This window comes from Bemisia tabaci, chromosome 5, assembly GCF_918797505.1.
Source record: "Bemisia tabaci chromosome 5, PGI_BMITA_v3".
Lineage (NCBI taxonomy): Eukaryota > Metazoa > Arthropoda > Insecta > Hemiptera > Aleyrodidae > Bemisia > Bemisia tabaci.
Window position 1 is genome coordinate 48,473,646 of NC_092797.1, and position 22,203 is coordinate 48,495,848.

At 40.3% G+C, this 22,203-nt stretch overlaps 1 protein-coding gene across 1 annotated transcript in view; it reads left to right on the forward strand.

Annotated features, from left to right (window-relative positions):
* Nucleotides 1-22,203, forward strand: part of trh (PAS domain-containing protein trachealess) — a 272,726-nt gene that overhangs the window by 93,487 nt on the left and 157,036 nt on the right. Inside the window, 1 exon segment of the mRNA XM_019044254.2 lies at nt 3,237-3,284. Coding sequence (XP_018899799.2) covers nt 3,237-3,284 — 48 coding nt within the window.

Here is a 22,203-nt window from a genome sequence, read left to right on the forward strand (position 1 = left end):
AATGCGATATTTTCTATCTAGAAAAAACCACGCCTTTATTACGTTGAATTTCTTTGTTAAAATTGGTAAGTAAGTGCTTTAGTCTCCTGACAACAGAATTGCGATATCAAAATTGGAGAAAAATGACGAGTAGCTGAAAAAATGGAACCAACTGATGCGATATATCGCACGCCGTTCTGACACAAAATATGGCGTCCATCGAATCATCTTAATGATTTTAATTTCCGCCACTGCGCCTACCGCACAGTGTTTGGAGCAATGCGTGAAGTATCCCTACAGACTTGTAGGCGCTCTGCGTTTTACGCCAACCGCTGCTGACCGCATTACGTTTGACGCAATGCGTGAAGTATTCATGGAGTCTTGTAGGCGCTAATATGTGTAAGATCCTAATTTTCTCCAGTGCATCAATGTAAAAAGTTAAAATGAATAGTATACTTCTAAACTTTAGAAGCAATGTCTTTCCGGTGTATATGCAGAAAACTTCCTTATAGAAACTCGGTGGGAGAGGGGTGAAATAAAATCGAAATTTCTGAAACACCCTTTTTGTCCTCAGCGTCGCAGTGCACAGCCCGGGCAACAGGACCCAAAACACAAAACGGGACCTTGTCGGATTCCTGATGATCCGCCTTCGCGAAAAAAATACCTCGAGTTGATTAAACCCCCACCACCGAAGCCAAACCACTCCGAACCGCGTTTTTATTGGTCGCCGAGCACCCGGGACGAACCTCTCCCGGGCGGAATATCTTAATAATGAAAGTAATAAAAATATTTGCGGATGATTTAGAGAGCCGGCTTATCGCCCGGCGCAACCCTGGAGCAACAGTCGAAATGGAGATTATTCAAATAATGATTCCTCTCCTGGATGATGACCCGCCGCCGAAAAACCGCATATCTGCACGGTGTTCACGTTGGTTGTTACGCGGTTTCATCCAGATCGGGTTGCCCATAAATCCTCGGGCGACAACCCCCGTTGGTAATTCACCGGATGCTCTCACTCAACCGCTCACTCTCACCCTCTTATCATCCCCTTCCTGGATTGTTGAATCGTTATCGAATAACCTTCTTCGATTGATATCATTGCTAAGATAGGGATGTATCGATCTGTACCTTTCGATAGAGACTATGCAATCGAATGTTACGGAAAAGAGCCGTATGTGCATTCTGAAATGAGCCGCGAGGCACATGAGAGTCGGATCGACTATCGAAAGAAGCTGATTGATAAATCCCTATCTTAATAATGCTTTATATCGATAAAAATCATTCGATATCGATTCGATAGTCCAGGGACGAATGAGCAAACCGTGGTTCATACGGAAATGCACTTACTCTTCTCTTCCGCAACATGGCATTGATATACTTCCGAGGAAATTTTCGGCACTTGCCACGATCGCGATTATGTGTGCGAGTTTTTCGCCCTAGTTCGTGTCGAAGTCTCTTGTAGATTGATTTACGGGAATAAATAAGAGAGCAATTAAGGCGAGTGGCTATGCAAAACTGAAAACTGGTCACGTAGATGGGACTTGCATTAATACCGATAGGAATTTTGAGTCGTGGATTTTGATTCTTCGTTTGGATTATATATGTTATTTACGAGTTTAATTTAACGGCATCCTCGCTGAAATGACGAGCAGACCGAGTAGGGTCAGGTAAATGATTCTGCTGAAATTTGTTGTATCTCTACCGATATCCGTTATGAACTTACACTGATAAAGAATTATTATAATTTCCACCATATTCCTGACTGTTTTCGACGCCGGCTAGCTGAAGGAAGGAAGTAGAAGCGGTTGCATGGTTGATTCAATCACATTTCTTGCTGACTCAGCTTTTGATTTGGCTGTTGCAACTACACTTCTCTTTCCACCCTTTCATTAGCTGCCACCAAAATTAGCCCGAAATATAGTTGAAATTAGATCAGGCTCATCTGTAAAAACACTTATGTGCATAGGGAAATTAACGGCACATACGTAATTTCTAAGCTGAGCTAGGATTTGTAGTTCCAAATCACAAATGAAGTCCAATTATCGCACTATTGCCACATGCTTTTCGAAGCGATGTTCAAATAACACAAATCTTTTACGTACACTGGAAAAAAAAAACACATTGGATCTAGAGTCCAGACTCTTGAAAACATTGACAGGAAAAAATAATCTTGATTCAATCAGATTTAAGCTTAAATCAAAAGGAAATCCGCTCAAATTAAGAGGCTTAGTTCTTGATTTAAGCAAAAATCCGATTGAATCAAGAGTATTTTTTTTGTCGATTTTTTAATAGTCTGGACTCTCGATCCAATATGTTTTTTTTCTAGTGTACATAGAGAAGGAAAGGAGGTAATCACGCAGACTTTGCCAATGCGTTTGTCCTGATTTTTGAGGCACTGTCCATGAGGTATAACTCTTATTTTGGCCCTAAGTGTAGTTTGCAACACGCTTATTCAGTATATCCCAAGAATATCGGACATTGAAACAGGATTTAAATATCTTTAAGACAACCAAGCGGCGCTTCAAGTTGCATTGCAACGCCGGATTTCTGAAACGAATCAACGCGCGTCGGAATCGACCCTCTCTCTCACCCCCCGCTAAATCGCTTAAGCTGGAGAAGGAAATAAAATGGATTGAATCAAAGCTCCCGTCCTTGTCCAACGCGTCGGAGCATATGGAGAAAGAGCGAGACGGGTCCACTTCCAGTCACGCTGCGGTGATTAACTCCGGACAAATTATCCCGGTACGGTCGCGTCGAAATGTTATTACTGTCTTCGAAAACCACTAAAAGTGTAATATTTCCCGATATAATTTATACGGCGCGGGCACTCTCTGCATCTCGCAGCATAAAAATGTAAAATAATTGGTTCATCCTTCAATGTTGGTTATGATTACATGGTAGTGTGTGGTTATGTGCTCGTAGACACCTGTGCGCCAGTATGGATTCCCGCAACCGAGGGGACCTCGACCAATTATCGGAGAGAGAAAAAACTGAGGAGACAGAGCGAGAAACGGAATCGAGGGAAATAAAAAACCGCCTATATGAAATTGATTCGAAACAAAAAAGTGCAGTGATATTTATCTCCTTTGAGATGTATGATTATAGAGTGGACTGTCTTTCGGATCTCCTGGGCCGATCCTGTATGATTTTTTTTTCTCTACGTAACGTCATAATTTTTTGTTATCCTCCTCATAATTGTCTCATTTCTATTCCCGTGCTTTATCCTCATGTCTTTTGTTTTGTTCCTATGTTCACAGGAAACCCTCAGTCGATGATGTTGGACATCCAACTTCTGTTAACGCACGGTAAGTCTCCGATGTTATCTGATCCTGGAATTTCAATTTCATCTTTATTCATTCGTCAGGATCATGATACTGCGATTCTACAGTTATATGTCGCTTTATAACGATACTTTAATTTGTTTTATTGCTTTTCTTCACCCTTTCTGTGGCAGTATGCTGCGCATGACATCCTTAAAGTGGTAGTTTGTTCACTGGTATTTGGTTATCTTCTCGTAGTCGTAAGTTAAGAAGGAATAACTCATAAGCCACAAACCCTCAGTCAAGAACACTGAATTTTTCCTTGTTACCAATCGGTTGACTATCGGAACTATACCGCTCCTTTGTCAAATGGCCATGTACTAAAGAGGTCTATTTTCTTGCATTATAATATGTCAATGCAAACACAAGACTCAGCCCTTTGCGAAGCAGTGCTGATTCTTGAAATTGATAGATAGAGCGGCTGACTAAAGGAAAATGGAGCAATCCCATTGGTCGAAACGGGTGGTTGCCGTAGACTGCATGGGGAAAATAATGGACTCTAACCAAAGGGTATCCAGTGGGTTGCTGTTGTCAGTCAGTCCATAACGTAATAACATCATAGCCCATCGTTATCACCCCCTTTCGCCAATAGGATCGCTTCATTTTATTTTTGTATTCTTTGTCCTTCACTTTGTCTACTAATTTTAATAACCAGCCTGCATGTATTTATCAAACATCGGGGCAGAAATTTTAAAAAGCACTATGCCTTCAAGTTCTTGACTGAGAGTCTCAAATCCATTAGGAGTCATTGAATAAAAAGAATGAAATGAAAATTTTCATTTTAACATAAACTTTTTTTCTTCTTCTTCTTTTTTTTAAATTTAAATTTTGCGAAACTTTTGCAGTCTTTATTTTCACGCCGTTTTTCCTCGGGAATAACCTTCCTCGATTCATCTCCTCGCTAAAAATTCCCAGGATGTACATCGCGAAGCCTTTCGACTTTTCATCTTGCAACGCAGGAACGCAGCGCGGTCTGGTGGGCAGAATCAAAGGTAGATGGGCGTCAAATCAAGGCGTGAGATCAGCGGATCCTGCGACTGGGAGCTGCTGCCTGTGTCGCCGGATTTTGCATGGATTTTCGAAAATTTTCCCGTCTTCAACATGAAAATCCTCCTAATTATTGCCACAATTTGGCAGTCCTGGCTGGGGCCGGGTGCGCTCGCCTTTTCGCCGTGTTCCGCGTTCGGTGCTATTACACGCCTAATCATTATTACGAATCATATTTGAAGATTTCCCGCCTTTTAAAACACCTTATTATCACCGCGGATCGAAGCCGGATTGGTGTTATTACCCCAGTTGTGATAACACCTCCTTCCATGCCCCCTTTGTCGACGTATGTGTACTACGCCTGTAGTCTCTTCTTGGTTGCGTCACGATTTAAGGATCCAGGTCGATCACAGCAATACCTATTGATGGATCTCCGAAATTCCAACGGTAAACTGGATCTATGTAACAAGAAATGAACCGAGTTCCTCAGAAAAGGACCAACCCACACTGAAAAAAAAGATTGGTAGAATTTGCCATTCCTTCAAGCTGTATTTCACACAGCGTCAATTCAGAGTCAATTCTGCCAGAAGAAAGGTAAACGTTACTATATACTGGTACAGGTCCTGGCAGAATCGACTTGAAGATTGATAGAATTTACCATTCCTTCACGCTGTGTGAAATACAGCAAATTTACCATTCCTTCACGCTGTGTGAAATACAGCGAATCACCATTCCTTCACGCTGTGTGAAATACAGCGTGAAGGAATGATAAATTCTACCAATCTTTTTTTTCAGTGCACAAAGAAAATAATTCACATGTACAAAAAGGCATCATATCATAAGCATCATCAATGGTTTCAGGAATAATCTCTAGCCGTGAAACTAACATTTATCTCTACATTTACGGTCATAAACTACAGAATTTTTAAAATTTTTACAGTTGAAACATGTTATAAGGGGCGGTTGGAGAAGAATCTGCAAGGAAAGTTCGTTTTGATGAATTTATACCTTCAAAGCATTCACAACTCGTGAAGCCTTCGTAAAAGACGACCGCATTTAATTTTACATGTTGTAATTTACGTTCGATTTGATTTGCTCAACGTCTCATCACTAGAAAGGTTCGGCTGATTGTCTCTGATAAAGCTCTGAGATGGACAGGACGAAAACATCATGTCGATTTGCCAAATTGAAAGATCAAACCAGAATTCACAATGCTGAATGGAATGAACGGGTACTTTTCGACTACCACATTGCAATGGTGCGGCTGACGTGGGCTTCCTGTTGAATCGGTACTTACATCATCTGATGACAGATGTAATTAATTAATAGCTTTGCCTCGTATCCTGACAGCGTTGCAATGTCGAACTGAAACTTTTGAACTTTGTAAATGAAGAATCTTTCATTTAGGTCGGTGTCTTAATGGAAGCTGAAAATTGACCTAACCTAATCCAACTTGAAGCATCGATTACACCGTTTTCCATCCGGAATTTGTGTAAATCGCGGTCTTAGAAAAGCTTTGGGGAAAAGAGGATAGGTATATCCACGAGCTTCCGAGAGTTTTCGAAAAAATATGAATATCTTTTAGAGAAAAAGGGTAACAACTGATCGGAACTGTAGCCAATAGTTTCCTGTAATTCGAAATTTTTTTTGGTGCACATAATGTTGTTAAGCTATGATAGAGAGACTAACAATCTGTTGTAGGTACATACAAGTGTATTTTTCTTTTCTTTCTTTTTTTTTGCAAATTGGAGCAGTTGAAAAGTTCTTGAGCTGATGGAAATTTGCTGATGATAACCTCATGAAAGATCAACCAATTGGTTTTTTTTAAAAGAAGGTAATAAAAGTTATGTCTGACCCAGAAAACTATTATTCTGCAAGTAAACAAACTTTTTTAGGCCGTTTTCGCTCTGAACGCTTCAATTTCCAAAAAAAAAATCCACTTCTGTTTCGATCTAGAGCCCCTGTTAAGACAATATTCAAAATATGTTTAAATTTCTTGCGATGATGGTGTAAGTAACAAAAATCAATCAATTGTTAAGAATGTATCTTCTTTTATCCTTGAATATGCTCTGAGCTCTTAAAATTAAAGACAGATTTTACTGTTTCATTAAAAATTCCAATAAAAGTAACAAAAAGTCCCACAGAAATTAACTGTTCATTGGAATTTTTTCATTTTGAAAAATGAGCTGGAAAATGTATTGCATGAAGCGATAAAACATTCTAGCTTTATAAATTTCAGTGAACTTAATGCCACTGAAATCTCAATTCATGAAATTTATCAGTGTTGGTAAACCATTTACTTACTTAAAATCAATCATCCGTGACGCATACTTTCCAACGTGAACTGTACGTTGTTTCCTGAACTCGATCCATTCAAACAGGCAACACCGCTGAGTGCTCTGAGCGATGACAATTTGCTCGGACGTCAATTCTGTTGCGCCGACGAAGAACGTCGTATGAACCAAAGAATTTTGTCAAATTTCTTTCAGTAAAATATTTATTCTTCAGGAAAGTTATGAAGATTTTCCTCTAAAATTTTCAGACACATCACAACAGCTTGCGATCAAAATTCTTTTAAAATTTCGAAGAGAAATCTCGACTAGTTCTTCAGAAAATTTGAATTTCAAGGTTTGAAATGTTGCAACATTCAAATTTTCAAACGATGTTCCTCACGGCATAATTTGCAATGTGAGGAAACGGACGAACTACTCACAACGAGTCCTCGATGTACGATGTAGGGAGGTTGAAATCGTAACATTGTCGTGAATAGACTAAGGGAACGGATCTGCGGTTCGTTTGTTGAATAGCTATCGAATGACTTTGATCGATACATAGCATTGTGAAGATAGGGGATTATCGATTGTTGAATCGTTATCGAATGACCTTGATCGATATACAGCATTGTGAAGATAGGGAGTTATACATTTTTGATTCGTTATCGAATGACCTTGATCGATATTATAGCATTGTGAAGATAGGGCGTTATCGAGCGAGTTCATTCGGAAACGGTTCAACAATCGCCCCCTGGACCGCTACTCGCATGGTCTGTTAAGAGACAAAAAAAGACAAATATCAGGATCAAGTGTAATTTCACTTCATGAATTAAGTTTTGCTTCCCCTTATTTGTAAATTAAGAAGCATTGAGAGGATCCGGTTAAGATCCTAAGCTAGAGTAATGGACATTTAAAGTCACGCGATTCCAAGTGGGTTGAATTAGCTGTGTGTAAAAGACTTCCCTTCGAGCATATAGTTATCGATGATTCAAACCAGTGATATGGGCTTAAAAATTCAAACTTCTAATTTATGATAAGCTTTTATTTTAATGTTCCAAAGCTTTATTTTACGAGGCAATCGGCGCCCTTTTCCTAGAATGCACTCGCAACTTCCATTCTTCTTGCCTGAAAAAAGTCGACCACTATCCGAACGTTGAGGGGAGGTAGGAGATGTCGATCATTTTGCATATGCAGTGACATTGAAGAAACTAGATTTTCTGAAGTTTAGGAAAATAATCCAAATCGCTATAGTTACATAGACATACATACATTCAGTACATAGTCATTATAGTAGTTATAGTTACATAGTTATTCATGACTATGACGCTAAAGAACAGTAAATGCGTTTCTTCGCGACTTCGAAAATATCTGTTCATGTTTGGTTTTTCATGATAGAAAACTCACGAAGAGATTTTATCAAAGTTTTTTGTGAATTGTTTAACTCAGTCAAAAATATTCCTTTCACAACGATACAGCGAGCTGATTATTGAAATTGAGGGACAGAGTGATAGACAAAATACTTACCACCTCTGTCCATTGCGACGACCCATTCTCACCAATAGGATCGCTCCATTTTCTCTTTTGGCCTCTTTGTCTACAGATTCATCTTACCATTTCAATAATCAGGTCGCTGACGTCATCAAAAAAGTTTCATTGTCAGTATCGACCACTTGCCACGCTTGAGATCTAGAAGATTTACACTGTAATGGACCACTAAACAAGTTACGAATTAAAGGATTCTGATACATGTTTCTTATTCAAAATTTCACACAAAACACGATTCGCGCAACGAAAATTACTGAAACCAACTCCTAATGACAGGGCCGGATTTACCTACCTGCCGCCCATGGGCCGCTTGTTTTTTGCCGCCCCCTTCTCATTCGTTTTGAAACATCAATAAAAACCATCAAGTGAACGTGCCGGAGGGGGAGGGGTGCACAATGAGACGCGTTTACGTACTCGTGTTGGAATACATTTTTTGCGAAAGCCCTGTCAACAGTACTAGCAAAATTTTACGGAACTTTGCGCAAAAGTTAAGTTCCGTAAACATATCTCTGTGTGAACAAGGTCCTCCGTGTGTAAGAAATGAACCAAAAAATTGAAAGAACGAACATAAATGTGGTTTAATAATTTTATCTTCCGCCGCTGCGCCGGGCTGATCGCACTGTGTTTGGCGCAATGCGTGAAGTATTCCTGCAGTCTTGTAGGCGCTATGCGTTTCACGCCGACCGCTGTTGACCGTACTGTGTGTGACGCAATGCGTGAAGTATTCATGCACTCTTGTAGGAGCTAACATGTGTTACATGTCGACCGCAGTGCCGAGGGCTTGTCCTTTTCATCTCAAGTCCTCGTCATCATTCCTCTCTGCGCTGAGCTCCAGGCCAAATTGCGTGTTTAGTTCGTCTCTTAACTCGACTAATTGAAGATGCTGTCTATTTTATCACCGAAAAACGATAAAATTAGAAATTACTATACTCTCAGGAAAGAGAGATTTTGTCCCCTTTTCTCATTGATAATTTTTTTTTTCTGAATCCGATTTTTTTTATACCTACATTTAAAAAAAGTGCAGGCCATGTGGCAGCCCCCTTAATTCGGTCCTGCCTAACGAAGATATTAACGTTATTATTTCACATTGATTACAAGGAATTCGAACTGCCTGCTCACAAGAAACTCAAAGCTCTACGTGAGTCAAATCGCGCACTACAACGGTTTCAGCAATCTTCTCAATCGAGCAATGTTCATTCCCGCCATGTGTTGTTCAAACTATAAGCAATTTGCTATAGCTGAGCCAAAGCGTCAAGATTGAGATTGCCAGATTTTTATATCGCAGAGACTGTCATGATAAATGTTTAGCGCGCGATGTGAATCACGTAGAGCATTGAGTTTTCATGAGCGGGTGGTTCGAATCCACGCATCAAGAATCATTAAATATCTTCGTAAGGAGTTGATTTCGGTAATTTTCGTTGTGCGCATCGTGTTCTACGTGAAAATTTGGTTAAGAAACATGAATCAGAATGCTGAAATTCGTACCTTGTCTAGTGGTCCATTGAATAGAGTCTGAAATGAAGTTGCGCAAGAAACGCAGAACCCAAACAAATTTATGAATGAACGCAGCCAGCGACGCAAACTCGAAGAGAGTGCGGGAGGAGGAGGAGGAGGAGAGAGATAAGGTCATTCAATTAACACTGAGGCGAAAAAGCATTTTGAGTGCATCCACGTCGGGATGGGGGGGGGGGGGGGTTGGCTAGTGACCAGTGCGGGCCTTTAGGGATGAAGCCGCAACGGAGAGGAAGGAGAAGGGGGGCACCGCAAAGAATATCGAATGGACACCGTTCTTCAGATACTCTCTTCGAAGACGCCAAATTGAGTGGAAAAGAAATCCGGCTCATCATCGTAAAAATTGGGATTTGCATTCATGAACCATTTATACGTCGAATGTCAAAATACTCAAAATCAATTCTGGGTAATTACGAGCTTTTGCGGTAAAAGGGCGTATGAGTTGCTTGCAATGCTGCTGAGATTGCGAAATTTTTCATAGCGTTTGCTGCGTATGAAATTCATTCGCAGTCGACTTGATTTCTTACGATGGTGAGTAAAAACTCGGAGCAGATTCAGGGAAAAATTCGTAGCAGATACGTCGGATAAGTTTCTTTCAACTAGAGAACTACCGAAATTATAAATTTCCACGTGACGCGTTGCTAAAACCGCGACTGTCGTTCTATTTTTGAAATCACGTCAGAGAAACTGATTGCGCCCTCATATCTGTCGATATGCAATGTTAGCCACTCAGAAGTTGAAATAGTTGTATTATGTAGATTGAGATTGAATAGTCGAAAACTTCATTCTGGCACTTATCATTGTCTTCCGTATACGGCAGCATTGTCAACAACTTTTAATAAGGTGATTTTGACTTCAAAGGACCTTTCAAGAGGCCCAGGCACTTTTAGAGTTGCTGGACATGATGTTCGACTGCCCCAAGCAAGGTTCCTGCCGAGGAGTGTGCCATGACCAGGACCAGGGAAAAACGGCGTATGAACATCCAAATGTTGCCATATTTGCTCTAAAAAAATACCAAAATTTGAGGAAAGTCTTTAATATTTTTTATTAACATTTTCAGACATAATAGATCAAATTACGATCAAAATTCCCTGAAAATTTGGAGGAAGAACGTTCACAAGTTTCCCCGAAACTTCGTGATTTTTTTAAGGGAGCTTCGAAACGTCCGACGTCTCATACGCTGTTCTTCCTAGCATGGCAGTGTTGTTGTCACCGTCTTTCGAGTATTCGCAGCACGCATGGTGACAACTCATCACTCAGTTGCGCCACGCCGCGGCTTGGACCCGATCCGAATCCGCCACGGCCAATGTCAGAACTTGACCCCGAGTCTTGGAGAGCATATTCTCGTACACAGGGGGAGTACTGCCGTGCTACGGAAAACCGCCGTAAGCATTTGAATGTTGCCAAATTGTCTCTCAAAAAAGATTTATTTTTGAAGAACGTCCTGATACTCAAAAAAATCTTTTTTTTGAAAACCTTTTCTCCACTCAAAATTCCTGGTTCTACTGGACCTCAGTATCATGAATATGGGTAAAATTTCGATCTCACCCATTACACATTTGTAAACTCCTTTTTGCTGTAGCTGACGTTTGAAATAGGTCTGTTCGACTTATGTATGGATATCTATCCAGCATGTAGTTCGATATGCCAAGTAACCACTAACCAGTATAATAAGGCATACGAGTACGGTTCTTGGAGTAGTTAGAATCTTTTTTAGTAAATTATTTCTAAAAAAAAAAAAAAAAAAAAAAAAAAAAAAAAAAAAAAAAAAGATAAATTCAAGGCGAGAGCTCAAAAAACACTCTTTCAATGGGTCAAGACGCGCGGATCTGATGATCCCGTGGATCGGCCTGCTGCGGCGTGACGGTACATTTCTCGCACTTTCAGAGCGAGGCGTTCCGAATTTGAGTTACTGATTAACACAGGCGGCTCAACAACTCAGAAACTCGCGGTGTCTCATGGACCTGAAACCGATTCCAGTGAAAGTGCTATACTCATACCACACCGCGATCTTGACCGTAGTCATTGTGTACTCGTGAGTAGGTATTTTCGGCGTTCCAAGTCGTCTCTCGTGAGTCATAGCTCAAATTCAAGGCTTTGATTCATTCAGGAATGCACAGAGACAATATATTTTAGAGACCCTGTTCTGAAAATGTACACTGAAAAAAAAATTCGGCTCTAGGAACCGGAAGTTTGTTGTCCCATATCATCCCAATTACTTGGTTTGTCAAACTGAATTTTCGGTTCGTGTAAACAAACATTCGGTGCATAAGACCGAACTTTGTTTGTTAGTTCACTTTATACCGCTGAAGTTTGGTTGCTCAAACCGATAATTCGCTTTGACGAATCGAAAATTTGGTCTGACAAACCGAATCAGTGGGAATGATATGGAACGCCGAACTATGGTTCGACGACCGAACTTTTTTTTTCAGTGTAAGCAATGTAAGCGGGTGAGACAGTAGTCACATTCGGAGGCTGTTCACGCTACTTTCATGGTTAATTCGTGAGCAATATTTTGCATAAGAAATAAAGTAAACTTCGCCTAATGATAATCGGTGTATGTCAGGTTAAGCACTTTGGTCTGCTGATTTTTGCAAATCTTGTGATTGCAAACCAATGGGTATGTTGCACATTACAGCTAAATCAAAAATAAGAGTCATTTCTTGTAGGAAATGGCTCGAAAATCAGTATGAGCTCATCGGAAAAGTCTGATTCACACTACTAACTTCACAATTTGTGTAAGAGATGTGCGTTTTTTAAGCCATAATTTTAATATTTTTTCCATCCAACCCCTGTGGTTTAGAATGCTCCTCAATATTTAACACAGCCGACACCAACCTGCCAAAACACACGTGACGAGATGGGATCTAATCAACCGACATGCTTACTTTTTTCTTGCGCTGATAAAGGCCATGGTGCTTCCTCACGATTTGCGCGCAGAAGCGTCAACCATGTTGAATATTATGTACAATAATTTTGGGCAAGGGTTGGACGGAACGACTCCTCTCACGAAATGTTCACCTTTGCTGCAGTATATCGTTTTTGAGGCGGGAAGCTTAAAAAACACATATTTTCGAAGCACAGGTTATGAAGTTATAAGTTAGAACCACCCTTCCATGCATGCAGGAGCGACTTTTGAAGGTTGTCAACACAGCTCCTCCTTCATTTTAAAGTATGTAAAACTATGTACTCTTCTTAAAAATCTATATTTTCAATGGATTTTAATGGAAGAATGACAGTGTTGCCAACTTGAAAAATTGCCTCTGCTTCCATCTCAGGACGCAGAGGAAGAAGATCTGACAAGGGATATAGTCCAGGCAATAGGGAAGTTCTTGGGGAAAATTTCCCGGAAAACTTTTTGATGAGTGATTCCTATGTATTTTTAGACGCTGAATCCGAATATCGCATTTGTGTAAAGATCTTTTCGCCGCTAAAGCCGCCATTTTGAAAAAATGGCCTAAAAATGGCCTAAAATCCCAATTTTTGAAAATATCTCGCTTATTTTTGATTTTTTGACCAAAGTAGTTATTTTCAAAAATAAACTACATAAAATTCTAAAGAAAACAAGTTCTTATCAATTTTTTGATATGACTGAAATTTAAGCCGCCAGAGCGCGCTGAAAAAACCGCCGAAATTCGAATTTCGCCAAACTTGCGCTTTTCTCGTGAATAACTTTTCTCGGGGTGACTCTACGTGAAAAATCTTAACTATTAAACTTATAGAGCAACAAATGTAATACTAGGAGTTGCTTTTTTTATTTATCTTAATCCTGGACGCCACTGACAAGTTTTTGAAGTTGGACTGAAAAAAGCTGAACCGAGCATGGACAGGGCTCGCCAGTATCTGCGTAATTACTCTTCTGTGGACTTTTCTAGGGGACTTATTTACGAGTCAGATTGTAAAATTTCATTGGAAGGTGACCCCCCCCCCCCCCCGAAGACCCCCTAATAATTAAATGTCACAAATTACCCCGCCCCCCCCTCACTCTCGCAATTTCCGCTGTTGGCGCAATTCATTTTAGTGAAAGAAACGTGAATTCAATGATTTCATCGGTGATATTTCGAGTAACATTAATAATCCATCAGGTAATTTCTATAAGTTTTCATGAATAATTGCTCATTTTTGGACGGGAAGAGGGAAAATGGACGGAAAAAAGCTTACTTTAAAGTAGACGGAATGTATGTACATTTGCATAGTTTTTTCAAGTTGCAATAAAAACATTTCAGAGTTCTCTTAATTTTCACAAATCAAGCAAGTTTTGAAAATAAACAGAATCTTGGGTCTTTGCCACCAACTGAGAAGGCTGCAGCAGAGCATGCATTCCGAACTCATTTGCAGGTTCAGGAGTGGCAGGGTGAGAAAAACGATCCTTGCAATTGGGACTGGAAAGCCACCAAAAATGGGCTAACGCCTATAACAACTTTGGATTCACCAGCTCCCGAAAATATTTTAAAGCTAATTGCCTGCAAATGCAAGAAAGGTTGCCGCAAGACTTGTGGGTGCCGTAAAAATGGCTTACGATGCACCATTCTCTGTCAGATGTGCAATCAATCCTCCGATAATTTTCAAATGGAACATACCCTACAAGGAGAGGAAGAGGAAGGATACGTCGATGAACCGGAAATTATGACATTCTAAGATGATAATCAGGATTGTGAATCTGGCTCATCTACGTCATCAACTGATCAAAAATCTGAAGCAGACAGTGAATATGACGAAAGAGACCTGGAAATTGAAAAACCAGCAACAAGGGTACTGCGCTCAAGCAAAGCAGTGCAACGTATTGATCCGGAAACATCCAATCAAAAAAACAAGAACTCAGATGTGCCACAAACTGATCTAACGAAAATTCCAAGACCATCTACAATGCGCTGTAGAGAATAATTCGGTAGATACTTGATTTGCATTTTTTAACTTTGTATATGCACAGTACAATTTCTTCAAAACTTGCTTGATTTGTGAAAATTAAGAGAACTGTGAAATGTTTTTATTGCAACTTGAAAAAACTATGCAAATGTACATACATTCCGTCTACTTTAAAGTAAGCTTTTTTCCGTCCATTTTCCCTCTTCCCGTCCAAAAATGAGCAATTATTCATGAAAACTTATAGAAATTACCTGATGGATTATTAATGTTACTCGAAATATCACCGATGAAATCATTGAATTCACGTTTCTTTCACTAAAATGAATTGCGCCAACAGCGGAAATTGCGAGAGTGAGGGGGGGGCGGGGTAATTTGTGACATTTAATTATTAGGGGGTCTTCGGGGGGGGGGGGGGGGTCACCTTCCAATGAAATTTTACAATCTGACTCGTAAATAAGTCCCCTAGAAAAGTCCACAGAAGAGTAATTACGCAGATACTGGCGAGCCCTGTCCATGCTCGGTTCAGCTTTTTTCAGTCCAACTTCAAAAACTTGTCAGTGGCGTCCAGGATTAAGATAAATAAAAAAAGCAACTCCTAGTATTACATTTGTTGCTCTATAAGTTTAATAGTTAAGATTTTTCACGTAGAGTCACCCCGAGAAAAGTTATTCACGAGAAAAGCGCAAGTTTGGCGAAATTCGAATTTCGGCGGTTTTTTCAGCGCGCTCTGGCGGCTTAAATTTCAGTCATATCAAAAAATTGATAAGAACTTGTTTTCTTTAGAATTTTATGTAGTTTATTTTTGAAAATAACTACTTTGGTCAAAAAATCAAAAATAAGCGAGATATTTTCAAAAATTGGGATTTTAGGCCATTTTTAGGCCATTTTTTCAAAATGGCGGCTTTAGCGGCGAAAAGATCTTTACACAAATGCGATATTCGGATTCAGCGTCTAAAAATACATAGGAATCACTCATCAAAAAGTTTTCCGGGAAATTTTCCCCAAGAGCCCCTATTTGATGCCCAATTGCCTGGACTAATAGGTAAGCCACCGACTCGGCGGCTGAAATATCGGACCCAGAAAACTTATTACTGTTAATCCTGTTTTCCGCCGGTGCAGTGAGGCAGCGGCAGATAAGACGTTTCTGATTTCAAGCCGCCGGGTTTATGAAGCACGGCCGCGATTTTCGTTACAGCGCGGAACAAATGTAAAAGGCGTGTAACTCAGTGTCCACTCAGCGGCGGACATAAGCAACATGCAGCGCAGCACGAGAACACTCGTTGTAGGAACCGAGGTGATTTCTCACAGCGACCGGCTGCGGCAAGGCAAGGCGATAGTAACTCCACTGCGGCGTACAGGTGCGCTAAAACATACGCATGGAACGTCTGACATGTTGTAGAAGTCGTCTGTCTGACCTGCGGCACCTCTTTCACGAAGTTACGCTAGAGAGTAGTTTCTGACGTGAATACTCGATATTTATTTGTTTAAATTCAGGGTCCGAGAGCTTATGACGTTCGTGAAAAATAAAGAATGGAGAATTTGCAGGTGTCTGAAATTTGATGAATTTCGTGTTTAAGTGGAAACTATTGAATTAACTGAACACGAGGATACCCTTGGTTCATGAATTGAACGATTATTCGAGAAGATATGACAAAATGATCCAATCTGCTAAAATATGTGTGTTTAAATAGAAAATGCCGCCAGGCGGTGCATTTTCTCACTTTTAAATATATTTTTATACTATTTCCCGTATCAGAAAAAAATCATAAAAAATATTGTGAAATCAGCTCTCTAAGTACTTTCAGATGAAGCAATAAAAAATTTGCGTGCAAATTCTCCATTTCAATGATTACAATGGACCGTAGTTGTTGTTCCTTACACTCAGGATGTCTACCTACCACAAGTAAAGGTGAGAAAAAGCGGAAGGTATGAAGAAATTGGATGTCATCAGGAAAAACCATCACGAAAATCGGTCCTGGATTAAGAAATTCCGAGTGCATCGAGCATTTTTAACTCCATAGTTTAGTACGACGTTCGAAGTTACAAAATTTGATTAAATTCATTAAATTTGTCGCTATATAAAACAAAACCAGTGTCAATATACTCGCAATAAAATCAGGAAATTTCACATTAAAAATTAGGACATTTAATTATGAACATCAGGAAAATCCAAAATGAAATTACAGTTGACACCTTGTATAACTCCTCCTTTCCTTAGGGAGCCTTTATAGAGTTTTTATTAAGTCCAAGCGAGGTTAAAGGAAGCCTTCAACACCGCATCTCAGAATGAAGAATTTTCAGGAACCTTGTATAAAATTTAAGACCATTATACTTTGAAAATTGATTTTTGCAAGAGATTCAAATGATTGCTATTCTGCAAAAATTACGAAGTGCAGAAGAAAAAATGTCGATAATTTTGAAAATTTAAGGGAAAGTCTGAGTTTACTTAGGGGTAGTTAAAGTCATAGAATTTTTCATTCTCACTCTATATTGTCTTTTCTGCCCTGATGCTTCCTTCTAATCCTTTCCATCTAGGACCTTTTTTCCTGCTGTATTTCCGTGTTTGCAAGACGGAAGTTCTGTTCGCGAGTATCGGTTTTAAGTTTCTGCCCCCGTTTCGAACCCGAAAAATTACTTCCCCTCGAATTTCCGTTGCCTTTCAAAGTCGCAATGCTTAAGCCCTGATGTGATGAGCCATGCGTGAAAAAGTAGTTGCCGCTCTTAAATTTGTCAGGCGGCCAGGTTGCGGCGGGACTGTCACAAGTCTCAGAGCTCAGCGCAAGCAGAGCCACCAGCTGATTTGCATAATAACAAGCTATTCATTCACGTACACCCACTGCAGCCAACTGTTTATAAAAATTCCCCTTTTTGTCCTTTTTATTCTGGTAAAAAAATAATAAAATTGTCGGTCAAATCGGATATAGTTGATGAATTCAAATAATCCAAACCTACATAGATCCATAGGTCATTTCAGGGGTAAAACTTTTTTTAAGACAGCCACAACAGCAATCATTTTCTCCCGACAATGCCTGATGAGCATTGCGTTGAATAGTATACGGGATGATATGATCATCTCCAGAGGTCCAAAACGAAACTTGTCCGTCCCCGGCAATTCCCGGTTAAAATCTACTTCCCTTAGAAACTTTTCAAATTTTAATGCCAAAACTTGCAGAAAGCCGCAATTTTGTGTCGAAAGTGACTCAATATTGCAATACTTCAGATACTCTGGCAAGTACATGATCTCTGAAATACCCTGTCTCGGCGCATGCGAGCACCTCGAAATCCTTGCCTCTTCAAAATTAAACCTCTTCGATTTAAAAGTGAAATAAAACAGTTAAATCCGCAGAATATGCAAAATCCGTCTCACCTGCACAAACTAAATTCGAGAGAGCGCAGCAAGTTTGCAAATTGTCATGATTTTTGACAAAATAGCAGTGAAGTACGGGTAATTGGTTGTTGGGGGAGTGCAGTTAAAACGGCTATCTTTGCTTTTTTTTGGGTTGAAAGTTCAGTTCTTATGAGCGAAAACTCAAGATCTCCATATCAACTGCAGTTCAATCAGTGTAACCTAAGTTTAATGGGGAGGCTCGGGTGACAACTGCAGTTATTAAAAAAATTGAGTTATAAATTATTTTAACAAAAGTAGTCTTTAATTAATTTATTCTAAAAAAATTCACAACTGGAATCCAATTTTTAGCATCAAAAAGTGAGTTTTAACATTCTTTCCGTCATATGGCTCCATGTTGTTTTTAAACTTTGCACACCTATTTCTTGAAATGGTAAAAACTGCCTTTTCTCTGTACTGAAAAAAAGTTCGGTCACATGAACCGACCTGTTGGTGTTCCATTTCATCCTAACTATTCGGTATGTCAAACTGAACTTTCGGTTCGAGTAACCGAACATTCTGCTCATACGACCGAACTTAGTTCGTCATTTCGCTTTACCGTTAAGTTCGGTTACACGAACTAAAAGCTCGGTTTGACAAAAAAAAATTCGATTTGACAAACCGAATCAGGTGGGATGATGTGGAACACCGAACTTTGGTTCATATGACCTAACTTTTTTTTCAGTGACATGCCCTTCAACCAAACCCCTCAGCTCTCTTCTTGGCGCAGGCAAGATACTATCGCTATCGCGATGCCTGAAAACCCGGTCCCCGTATATAGGTCGCCAAAAAAAAGAGCTTTTTTAGGCGGCTCGGCAACATGCCGCCGATTGTTCATCTCTTAAGAGTTGACCCCTTCGTGGCTCCGTCGGCCTGACATAATATCTGCATTCCCGGGCACCGCGCAGCGTCTTGGAGTCGGAACTCTCGGTGTCACAGTCGCTGGCCATAACTCACACCAAAGCGCCTCCTCCAATTTGTCCCTAATTATTCCGGCCGCCAGGCTCTTCGGATCCTCGATCCTGGACCCCCTTTCCCCCGCACCCCCCTTCACCCGGGCTCCGTCATCAAGACTCTATTGTTCTCCAGGAATTCCTCCGAGCACCGGGTAAGAGTCGAAAATTTTTCGGGGGACAATTTTCACGGTCGCCAGTCGCGGTGGTGCTGGTGCGGAGTGCCGAGGAAAAACGCCATAAGTGAATTCGAATGTTGCCAAATTGCCTTTCAAAAATATGTATCTTCGTAAAACAGTATGAATTTTTATCCTCGAAATTTTTATGGACACTTTAAATTAAATTACGAATAAAAGCTCGCAAAAAATCGGAAGAAAATCAGTTGCTTTTCCGGGAAATTCGTGATTTGTTGAAGGAGATTTGGCAACGTCTAAAGGCTCATACGGCGTTATTCCTCAGCTCGGCCATGGTGTTGTCTGGCGATGGGCCGAAATTCCTCCGCTGGTAAATAGGTTTTTCTCCTCGTTTTATTTTATTTTTTTTTTTTTTGTCTCTTTTTTAGGGCGAAGTACTCGCATAGAGACCAAAAGTTCGGATCACACTGAAACCATAGTTCTCCAAAAGTTTTTGATCGCAGTAACCGAGCGTTGGTTCAGGGAACCGCGATTCGGTTCCGATTTATGAAAAGTTCAGTTACTTGTGCCGGAGAACTTCAGTGTTCACACTGAATCAAAGTTCGGTGTATCTATGAATAAAATTCCGAAATTTAGCGTTGCGGTTTTTTTTATGAATGGTCCCCTACACTGATGCTTTCAGGCCGTAAAGTCACTTGATTTCGGACCGGCTCCAATTTGAGCTTTCAACTTAGATCCGATCTTATCCGATCGATATCAATCGATCGACCGAGGTCGTTTCAGACTTCCTTGACCCGATGCGACGCTCCGCACGATTCGCGTCCGACCCCGCGCGAAAACCCACCTGGCAACGAAGCGGGCTTCGGTGACCGTGATTGGTCGAAAGTTTCATTTAATTAATATCGCTTGATTAATCGGCAATGCACCGGGAACCGACCTACCCCGCCGACCCGCCGACCGCGGCCAAAGTTAGTCCTGCGCCTTTATTTACGAGTCAGCCTCGCCTCACTTTGCAACGAGTTTATTGATTTTTTTTCCTTTTCTTAATAATCAAAATTACATTTTTCCGACCCGCCCTCTCTGATAATGTTCTCATGCACCCCCTCCCGCCCCGCGCCGCTTTCTACGCTCCGGGGCCTTGGGAACTGCGCTTCGAGGCAGAGTTATCAATATCTCGTCAGTGTAAATTGGATATTATAATAGAGCTCTCCCATGCTAATCAACAACAACGTAACTCCATATTGAAATCGTATAATGATACGCGGTTTTTGCGCGCACCGTCGCTCACGCACGCGCATGCGCGACAGCGCAATGCAGTGCAGTGCACACCCACCCACTCCTCCACGTTGCCAAAACACTCGCGGAATTGCGAATTTATAACGGGGGAATATGGTTAATTATGTGTGGGACGGCAACACTGCCGCCAATATTAAGAGGGTCTCTTTTCGTTTCTTCATTAGAGGGGAAAGGTGGGCTTGTGTGGTATTGAGATATTGCTCCCCCGACAGGAGTGTATCGAATTATCGTCGACCCGTCGATGATTTATCCGGGATATATCGATGGACGTCGATTTCCTGGTGGGTGAGTTGAGGTTAGCCCTCGAAAATTGCATTTTAATTACTTGCTCGGATGACTTGCATGCGGCGCTATGAATGTTCGCATTTGTTGCTGAGTCGCAGAGACGAAGGAATATGGGGCTGCACTGGGAAATGACTTATGCGAGCTATGGTGAAAAATTGTGTACTTTTAGTCTCGTGATTTGAAAATGCTGGGTGCAAGGCTCTTGAAAAATTAATCAACAAATCGACCGTTGTTGATCCTTTACATTTTCTTCCGAAAATAGTTCATTCGTGATCATTTTTGCTGTCAACTATTTATCTCACCGTGTTCGAAGAAGCACTGACTTTGTTTGGATTTCATGCCTAACAAATCAGGACTTTTCCAAATGATGTGACTTTCAACAGGGAATCACAATGAACTAAAAACAGTTATCATTCTCAATTTAACAGGACATCAGTTTCAAAATGAAAATATGCCAACATTTTGAATATATCTTTTCTATGCTTTCTCTTTTTCCTCTCAAACATAGAGAAACATTGCTGAGACAACGTTGAAACATAAAATAATTGTAAAAACATCAAAAAATTTGCAATGTAGTAATGCACCAAGTGTTTTTAGTTATACTGTCTCCTCCTCAAAATTACGAGGGTTTGATATTTTTATCTTTTTTTCTATTTTCGACACCACGATTGAAAATTGAAAATCATGTAGTCCTCTCAACCACACAGTCACACTATGTATGTAACTTACCCATCCCCATCCCTATGGTAAGATTTTGTGATTTTGAAATGGCAAAGGAATTAGAACCCTATTTTAATTTAGGAAAAGTTGTGAGCTAAGAAAAAACAAGTAGGAGCGGTAGTAACACTGCAGTGTATTTTCATGGGAGCCTTAACATGAAACATTTATCCTTTCCTAGTCAAAAGAACGCAATTTCATTTCAGCATTGCCAAATTTTTGCTTTCAAATCGTATCTTTACAAGGGAACCGTTTGGCCTTGCTAACTGGATATTTCACTGATTTTTCTTCTGATTGAACGTAAAAATGATCAACATTTTGGACAGTAGTTTTCAAATTATATCCTTGTAAATAATTGAATTGTTTGAGTGAGTTTTGCAAAGTAGGAATGGAATTATGTCCTCTCGTCAAAAAAGAACGAACTTGAAGAAAAAAAGAGAATTTAATTCAAACAAACAGATAAATTCAAATTAATTATCTGGAAGTTTAATCGAATAAATTTCCTTGTCCACGCGAGCATTCGATTCCACCGGTTTTTATTTCGCCACCCACCACCCTTTTAATCCTGCCCAATTTGACGTTTAATGAACCCGGTCGTTCGGCCAAGGAATTCCACCCCGCCAACAAAAACAACATAAATCCAATCACAATCCTCCGTAAATCCGATGTTTTTACGGTTGATTCAGGAGTGTATTCGTCCCGGAAATCGATTCCGGGCTTCGCGCTCGAGCCAAGGGAACAACGATCGGCCCTCCACCATCGTCGCGAAGGGGTGAACATCTAATAATCCCTAACACAATGCGCAGTCCTTTCCGTCCCAATAAAAAATGCAAAAAATGTAAGAGATTTAGAAAACCAACATAAAAAGTTATTGGAATATTTGACTTTTCTTAATCCAATACAGATTGCTTTTCCCCGCTCTATTTTGCCTCGTGAATCCCATTCTGTCAA